At 44.5% G+C, this 9531-nt stretch overlaps 1 protein-coding gene across 1 annotated transcript; it reads right to left on the bottom strand.

The window, feature by feature from the left end:
* Positions 1–3374: 3374 nt before the first annotated feature.
* NOC4L (nucleolar complex associated 4 homolog) lies at positions 3375–9531 on the bottom strand (the record flags this gene model as incomplete). The annotated part of the gene is made up of 12 exons (XM_057376585.1): positions 3375–4027; positions 4337–4450; positions 4713–4795; positions 5142–5305; positions 6118–6228; positions 6725–6785; positions 7434–7545; positions 8069–8119; positions 8215–8249; positions 8509–8608; positions 9177–9326; positions 9478–9531. Coding segments are annotated over 12 exons (1152 nt in total), but the record flags the coding sequence as incomplete, so codon positions are not given.

Raw genomic sequence — 9531 nt, 5'->3', positions numbered from 1 at the left:
CTTCTCCTCACACACCGCTCCAGCCGCTCTCTGGATAATGTGYGGTGTTATTGAGGCATCAATTATCTTTAGCACAGGCACAGCTCCATTAGCAGGCCTGCAGCCTGCTCGTTTTGATAAGGCTCACTCTGTGCATTTATCAACAAAATGGGGATAACCAGCAGGACATGGAGGCTGCAGCTTTTAACTCTGTTAGGACAGAGATGACGTTCACATCTCTGCGTGCATCACTAACCAGAGCATCCTGTCTGCTGGGGTTTATTGCTCTGGAAGAGGAAGGTGGTTTCACTCTGGTTTTATCTCTTTTGGCTCTATCCACATGCTCCAGAACTCTCTTTTTAGAGGTGCAAGTAGGGCCCAGGGATAGGGCAGAGAAACTGCAGAAAAGCAATTCTTTTTATTAAAGGTCTCAAACTTCCTTCATAAACTACACAAAGATAGACTCTTGGCTTATTAATAGCAGTAAATCTCCAAGTCCAATAGGCTTCAGTTAATGAATATTGATTATGATAGTGCTGGAAAAGGCTTGTGTCAGTTGAACAGAGATCCTGTAGCCCTTTTTGCCTGAGCACTGCTATAAATTAACCAAGAGCTTCTTTTTCAGAATTAGGTGGTGGAAAACACAGGGGTTACAGCAGCACTGTAGCTCTCACTRTCTCAGGGATGTGAAACCACCTTAATGCTAATAGCAGCAGTCATTTACAGATGTAAATTAGCACTTCCCTCTGTTCCCCAATGAATATCTTAAAAGTAAGAATCTAAGCTGATTAACACAAACACCGTGGTCACCTCAACCTCTGACTCCCCAGATAAATCACATCATGCTCTCGATGAGCAGCTCTATTTTGCAGCCAGGCTGGGATGGCTTTGAATGGGAGCTCAGGAAAATAAACCAAGGGCAGTCCATTGAAACAGAGACCTTATCGTTATCCTCTGGTGGGGAACAGAGGCAGTGATGGGTGGGGAGGCTGTGGGGTTATATCAATGTTTTCATAAAACTATCTTTTATGCTCACTGAAACAACCCAACAACAACAAAAAAAAATAGAGCAGCCCCCTCCCCTCTCCCCACATCTGATAAAAATCAAATAATAACAGGAGTGACTTATGCACTCTCTGCCTGGTACTTCAATCTGGCCTTCCAGTTAATACACCCCATGATTAAAGCATCTATAATCTACAGTCTGTGGAGACCTGTACAGCAGGAGCAGCAGCAGGTGTGCAGCCTGATAAGGGCTGTTCACTCCGTGCAGATGAAACTTTTAATATTTATAACCGCTGATTTTTTTTCCTGATGCCTCCTATTGAGGGGAAAGGGGTGAAAGTTTAAAGATAAAAGCTTGATGAAAGACCAGGTGGAATGTTTTTCCAAGGACAGGCAGGGGCTTAAAGATATCTCCACCTAGGTGCTGATTTAAAAATGTTGCTCAGGTAAGTGTCAGAGCTGGGGCATGAAGTCTCTGGAAGACCTTCAAGGCTTGTCTGAAGTGCACCCAGGCTTTCAGCTGGAAGCTCCTCTGAGCTGTCTGTGGTTTGATTGTCTGCACCAAGCACGGTGGGACTGTGCTGGGACTGCCACGCATCACCTTAGTTATCACAAGATAACTAAGTCATTCCAGGTCAGCTCCAAGTGCTAACAGCATTTCCAGCTCAGCACTGAAATGTGCTGAGGAATGTGAAAACAGCCTGAGCCTCGGTCTTGGTGTCAGCAGGAGGGTGGCACAGGGGCACTGGGAGTGCTCTGAAAACATTCATTGCATCCTGCTCCAATCCAGTCACTGCTCACTGCACTGGGATCCAGGGCTGCTGAAACACGGGAGGTGCTGGTGCCTTTGCAGTCTTCCTCCTGGAAAACACCCCTTCCCATGGCATCATTTTTCCTGGTGCATGGATAATGCTGTGGGCTGTGGTCATCTGCTCTCAGGTACAAGGTTCTCCCCACAGGAGGCAGAGGGATCCCTGTTTGGTACCAGGAGACCCCACAAGGACACACAGGCACACACATCACACAGCCCTGGGGATGCTTTGCTGACACTCTGCTAACCCTCTGTCCACACAGAACTCAACCAAAATCTCCCATTTGCAGCACCACGAGACCTGGACTTGCCCCATGCCCAAATGGTTCAGTATTTGTGCTTTCAAAAAGAACCCAACACTCCTGAGTGTGAGCATTCTGACAGATGTGACTGGCACTGTTCACCAGCAATTACAGACAGACAGAACCTGGGCCAACCTGAGTAAAATAAAAATAYGCAGAGAAAGCCATTCAATATAGAGAATCCTAAATATATTCACTTATTTCATCTGAAAGATGATACACTGACAAACTTCGTCCAAAGTGAGCCATGTTGGTTCTCATTGTCAGAGCAGAGCACTTCAAGATGYTTACCAAAAACACACAAACACACCATGACAGAGGGAAATACACTTAGAGCTGAAATACAAGGCTTGGGTGAACCTGAACGGCTCGGGAGCTGAAAGTTTCGTCTCAACCATTCTGCCTTCCCACCTCAGACAGAAGAAGTCAAGGGAAAAAGAAAAGCAGGCTGGCCAGGGAGGAGGCAGCACTGCCTTTTCACCAGAGAACAAAGAGAGAGACTTCCAAAGAAAAAGACAAAAAATATCAATCCTTAGAAACACCCCTCCTGAATTCAAAAGCATCAGAAAGGAAAAAAAAAAAATAAATGTAGAGCTCTTCACTGTGAGGACACGTCCACTGTTTGGAAAGCATGAAGAAAACTGGATGAAGAAAATGTAACACTTCAGTGTCTCCAAGACAGCTGCAGTTTTCCTTGACTTAACCAGACTTGGCTGCCAGAAATTGGATTTCTTGGCCTCTGCTTTCTAGACTGYAATTTACTCTTCCACAAAATTATGCAAGCAGAGCTTAAATCTAAAGAGGTAACATTAAGTTGTTGAAAACAAGTTTCAAAAAAATTCCTTTGTCTGTGTTGTTAATAAGGAGTTTATCTCAAACAAAACCTTGGGGGGAACCCTATCAAATGGAATTTCTGCATGACTTCTGGAAGTATATGAAAAATCCAAATTAACAAAAGCATTCAGTAGCAGTGGAGTTAAACAGTCATTAGGCCCTGGATACACTCTGGCCAGAGCTCCTAAAACACATGCAGGCTGCAAGCAAACCCACACCAAGCTGCTTATCATTCTGAAGCAAAACTCAAGGATTAGCCTCCCACTGCACATCAGCTGGCCTCCCTGGCTGCAGCAGGCACCAGGATTATGTTCATTCCCAAAACTCATGAGCATTTGGAAGACAGCAACTGCAGAGCATGAGCTGGATGTACACGAAGGAACAGCAGCAACATTTCAYAGATGGATTTACTGAGCATCTTCTSAGTTGTTTGATAAASCAGTTTCAGTGYCTTGAATGTGGCAGTCCTGAGTACAAGTAAAATGAACATCCCTCTGAAGATGAGCTTAGAAATGCATATGAAAATATAACAGATCAGGTGTTTATACTTATTTATTAAAAATTATTGTTACAAACAGGCTGTCAGCTCTCATATAAAAGTAACATCTGAAAAACAGGAGCAGTCAGACACTGCAATCTGCTCAGTCCCACAGAACAGCAGTGAGATGTGTGAGGATGCAGCCCCTGGTCACAGCCASCACCAGCAGTTCTGGGGAAAGGGCTGAGATCCCAGCCATGAACAAATGCAGAAAACCTCGCTCTGAGGAAAAATCCCTCCCAAATACCAGGTGGCAGAATGCAAATGTGAGAAACACAACGAAGTCCATCCAGGGGTAGAGGCAAGGGTCACTGCAGAAGGCTGCAGCTCAGCCAAGCAGCCCAGCTCTCCTCACAGGGAAGGGCTGTCAAGCACATGGGAGCTTTGTGCGTGTCCCTAAGATCCAACCGCTGCACAGACATGTTTTGGTAAGAGATGGCATCARTCTAAACTGAAGTGCTCTGCAAAAATATCTTTTTTCTTCCCAAACAAACCTCGTACTAGCTCAAASTCCAGGGGCACATCAGCAGCCTTTTTCTTTACTTCTTTATCAAAAAGCTACAAAATAAAAACAGACAATATTATCAAAACTCAGCACAAGCTCTTCATCCTGATACAACTGCTCACTCTAATGTCTTAAAAGATTCAGCAAATAAACCCTTCCAAAAATAAAGCCAGCCCTGTCACAACCGTTGCTCAGGCTCTGTTATTTAACAGACATTTTCCTCATTTTGCCTAATTCTGGGTAACTAAGTCAGTGTAAYTCCCTCCTCAGCAGCAAGGCAGATCAACCAGACATGGCTGCTGCATCCAGAATCTCCTTTCCTCTGTTTCCAGACATTCACAAAGGCACAGCAGCATTATTACCTCATAAGCTGAGAGCTCCAGGAGCCCTGATATGTCATCCTCCATTTCTGACAGGGACTGGTTCAGCACAGCAGCTGCCTTGGCCACATCTGGGTGATAATGGCTCTGGAGAGACTGAAAAAGCAAGACAAATAGGAGATGGTCTAAGAARTGCAGGGTAACACACATCCACCTGCATTCCCACATTATATAATTAACTAGCAGTCACAACTTCCCCAGTGTATGGAATCCTTTGATAGGAGAGAAAAGGATGCAGAGCAAAAGAACTCAAACAGGTTCTCATGAGTGGGGCTGCCCACAGCCACACGTGTCAAGGAAGCAGCAAGGATGGAAGAGACCCACACCAGGCACAGGTGCTCATTTTGGGRTGACATACCTGAATCTCCCAGAGAGAGCTCTCCAAAGCCCTGCTTGCAGATGGCTCCTCCTCCTCCATAATATAGGGATCTTCTGACATATCTAAGGAAACAGGAGACATGCAGGTAATACCTCCTGTGTGATGAAYGTAAACCCAAAGGGAACACAGAGGTCTCTCCCAAGACATTTATGATCCAGGAACAAGTTGACAGATCCCAGCACAACCCAAGAGTCACTGCTGCCAGGCAGCACTACAGAACCACGTTACTTTTAAAGAGCATTGGAAGTAGGGCATTTGGAACAGCCTTGAACTCACAGCAGCAGCCTGTCCCCTTCCACAAAGGGACAGAGGGATCCTTCCAAACCTCAGCACTGGGATCTCTCTGCTTCCCCGACAGGAATCCTGCTCTTCGTGCTGCCTAAAGGCATAGCACAGCTCCCCTCTCACCTGCTGGCCCTCCTGGTCTGTGCACCAGCACCCTGCAGGCGGGGTGCCTCCGGAACAGGTTGCAGATGAAGGGAATGATCATGAGCAGAGCCTCGGGAGGGGCGGTGAGGGCCAGCCGGGAGAGCCGCTTGATGAACGCTGCCACCAGGTACGCTGGCAAGTGCCTGGGGACAGGGGACAGGACAGAAAAGCCTGTCAAAGTCCTGCCAGGTGAGCCAAGCACAGCTTGGGGACACGGCCATTCACGTGAAAAACTTCATTCAGCCCTTTTATAAACTCCGGAACGCTTGGCCAGGCAACCTCAGCTAAATTCTTCTGCCATCATTTTGTGGGTTTCATTAATATGACAATTTTCAGGCATACTGCAAGGCTCAAAAGTCTTGTCCCTCTCTCCAAAGTACACCAGGAATACAGGGGGGTTGGATTAAGTGCTGAGTTCTGTGTTACTGTTGGTTTATTTTATAACATATGACAGCAGCTACATGACCAGCTGCCTATCCCATTTCTTCCCTGTGTACAATTAACTGACAACATCAAGACAGGCTGTCAAACACTTCACGTTTCAGTGCTTTATGTCTGCAAAAAGCCATCCATTTATCAACAGCTTTGTAATCTATAAAAAGCCTGCAAATTTTACTTCTCCATATTTACAAAGGCAAGACAGAAAATTCATCACTTTCAGCCAAAATGGAACAGAGATCAAAACACATCCATAAGCACTTGCAGCTCAAACTCTGATAACTAACTGCAATTTTTCCTTTCTGAAAATCTATGGCTGTGAGGCAAATCTTCAAAAATAGCACATGAAAAATTACACAAGACTACAACAACACTCTTGGATTCAGTTTCCTCCGTAAAAATGTATCTAATCCAGCAGGCACACTGAATACATTATATCCAGACGTGTGGGAGACTGCTCAAGAACAGAAAAGCAGGAGGGAAATATGTGAGCATACATAATAAAGATGTTACTTACGATGAAGACAAAAACAGATCAGTCAGGTGGAAAAAACGGGCTCGGTACTTCACGTGATAGATGGAAGGGTCTAAGAGACTGTACAGCTTTTTGTAAAAGTCAGGATACTCCCTGTTAAAAAAAAAAGGAAAAATACAATATGCATTAGTGGTGTATAGAGGGACTGTGCCTAAATGTTTTTGTGCTTTCATTAAAGACCACCCCAGCCCACTGCTGGGCTCTGTTTAGCTCTCTTAGGCTTCCCTCTACAGACACCACTTGAAAACAAACTGCAAGGTGAACTCATGGCTCTTGCAGTGCCCAGCYATTTCCAGGGTGTGAAGCCATGTCCACTGACTGCAAATGGTACAGGATGGAGTGAAAAGGACACCAAAGACTACGGCTTCACTATGTAATCAGATCAATGGAAATCGATTTTCAAGCGCTGAGCAACCGCAGGCGAGAGAAGAGGATGTGTAGGCTCAGAGGTAAAAGAAATCAGACAGCCAAAAAAGCTCAGCATCCTAACAGCTGAACCTCTTGTGCAGAGTTTGAGYTTCTCATGGGGGAATTTTGAAGCCTGAAGGTGTGGTGAACCCATTTCAAACAAAATGCTCTTTTTACTCACAGATTATGCTGATGAATCAGAATAAATAACCCATTTAGGGCTAGAAGACTGATGGCTCCACCTGTAAGAAAGCAGSCAAGTATCAACACAATAAAAATAACTAGGAAAAAATAATGTTCAAGTTTTTTCTTGATAATAAAATCTTCCCAGAAAAAACACAAAACTCAGCAGCTGAAATCAGAGCCAGTGTGATGGATGAAGGGTAAAAAAATTTCATCTACACCCTTCCAGAGGCTCCSAAGTTTCTTACAAAGATTAAGTTGTAGCTCAGTAGAACAGCTCAGTAGAACAAACGCTGAATGACTGAGACACAAAAATATGATGCTCTAATTCCCCAAGAAAGCCACACTGGGGAGGCAAAGATCTCCTCAGAAAGGACCTTTCTGCAGGAACCTGTGGATCCTGTGTTTGGATGCAGCCCAGCACAGCTAAACTCTATATTTAAAAGAAATCACTCCAGCATTCTACGCTTCCAAAAGCCTTAAATATTATTTTCCTTACACAMAAGGAGCAATGACACTGACAAATACAGGTAAAACCATCTCACTTTCAGGGTCAGTGGAGTTCACCCTAGTTCCTTAGCTCCATCCCAGCCAGAAGAACACCCATTTAACCATCCAGGCTGTGGTGCTGCAGGCAGCAGAGCTCCCCAAGTCCATCTATCCCACACTGGAGGAACCACAAAGGATAAAAGCCTGCTCTCACTCACCTATGCCATAGGCCACTGTCAAGAAGTCCATCATGAGAGTGGGCTCATTCATGTAAGGCAGGACAGAGTCGTGCAGAATGACAAGAACCTTTTTGTAAAGGCCAGTGGGCAGCTGTGAAGGACAAAATAACAGTGAAACAAGCACTGCAAGGAGAACTTGGAGAGAAGCAGCAAYCTGGGGCTCAAAAACACAATGCACAGAAGGGAATGTGACAGAACAACACAGAACAGCTCGCAGCAGCAGCTCCCAAATGAGAGAGTTTAGGAGACATTGATGACTGAGTTCATTCAGGAAGCAGATCCTCATAACTAACAGTGTCATCACTCAGAAGGRRAAAGTCCCCAGGAAAAAGGCTGRGGAAGCCTCAGCTTGTGATYTGTAATGCTGCAGATCACCSTTATGGGCAGATATGTTTAAGGTGRGGAAAAAAGGCTGGGAGTACCAAGACAAAACAGGCCATGTATGAAGTCACATTTCTTGGCAGAGTGACCCAACAGAAATGGTCACTGGGCTGCACACACTCAGAACATTCTGGGGTCCTACCAGCAGCTCCATGCAAAGCCTGACACAATTACAAAGGATCAGCAATCCTTAAATCAGAGTGATTCAGATCAGTGGCAGAAGTAACACTCACCTTGTGCTTCAAAAAAGTGAGCCACATTTTTTCAAACACCTGCCTGTGTGCCTTGAAACAGAACCACAAACAGCGAGTTAAACACACTAGTATAAAGTTCYAAAGCAGACAAAATTTCAAATTTAGTGCACCAAATGAACAGTTACCTGCAGCTTTGAAAGTTTCAGCTCTTCACGGTTGTCTAAGAAGAAAGGGAAACCAGATGTAGAACTTTAAATGGATATTTAAAAAATTAAGATGACCTTTTTTTACACTGGGGTACTTGTCTTGGCACATGATAGGCCCCTCTGCAAAACTGATTTGGATTTTTAACACTGTTTAGAATCAAGTGATCAAAGAAGCAGACATTCTTCACCAGCAAACAATAAAGTCTTTACACCTAAAAATCTTAAGCCTGACTCTCCTTTTCACACACAGTTGATCATGCAGAGTTTACTAACCTTGCTTGACCATAAATTTGACCATCTCAGACTCTTTGTTTGGCATGTTAATGGGCGAGATGAGGGAAAATACATTCTGCTGGTAAAAAGGCAATGGCCTCTGAGGAAAAAAAAAAAACATATAAACATTAAGCAAGTTCCACAAGAGATAACAAAATGCTGGGCTTTAATATTGCCCCACTCCYAAGCACTGAACAAATTTAGGAGAAGAGAAAAGAAAAATGTTGATGCCTGAACTACATGCTGGTATACCCTCTATTGCTGCACTGAAGTATTACTTGTTTATGCAACAAAAAACCTTTTTCTGTACTTATTCTGGTTTCATAAAACTGGTGGAGCCAATGAAGGAAACAGATTCTTCCTCTGCACCACAGAAAACAGAATTAAAGGTTCTCTGTGTGTCACCCAAGGTGTAGAGATTTGGGTAAAACAGAAGCTAGAGCCTAGATTAGAAAGAAGAGTATGTGTCTTGAACTACTTTCAATTTCAGAGTAAAGCCAGTCTTGGCATCCTGACACACRTAAGAAAAAAAATCAATGCCTTCAGCGGGCACGCTCATTTCCCTGGCTTCCAAATATTTCCATCTACCACTAATCCCTCCCTGCTTCATGCACAAGATAACCCAGAGCACCTCATCCAGAGCCACCTGAGCAGCAGCAATTTGTTACCTCCTTTGTCTTTTGCATGACTTGCCCGATGCTGGCAGTGACAGCCTTCATGACGAAGTACCGTACGTCATCGAACTCCATGTACTCTTGAAAGCGGGAGATGAGGAGCGAGACATCCTCGTGGGTGGGGAGCAAACCATCAACAACCACCTAACACAGGGTTTGTAAGGGAAAGCAACAGGTCAGTCTCTTACAGCACTATGAGATGGCAGAGTGGAACAGATGGAACAGAGAGTGAGGACACATGAGGTCATGTGCCATCAGGTCACTGACAGGAGAAAGTTTTCAGTTCTGCACTTACCTTAAGAAGGTGACAAGGAAAAGTTAAAGTCCCCTTCCACTCTATTTTGATCAA

Source organism: Malurus melanocephalus, unplaced genomic scaffold (assembly GCF_030028575.1).
Source record: "Malurus melanocephalus ecotype Western Australia unplaced genomic scaffold, MMel_1.1 scaffold_282, whole genome shotgun sequence".
In the NCBI taxonomy this organism is placed as follows: Eukaryota; Metazoa; Chordata; class Aves; order Passeriformes; family Maluridae; genus Malurus; species Malurus melanocephalus.
This window is presented reverse-complemented; position numbering and strand designations above follow the sequence as displayed.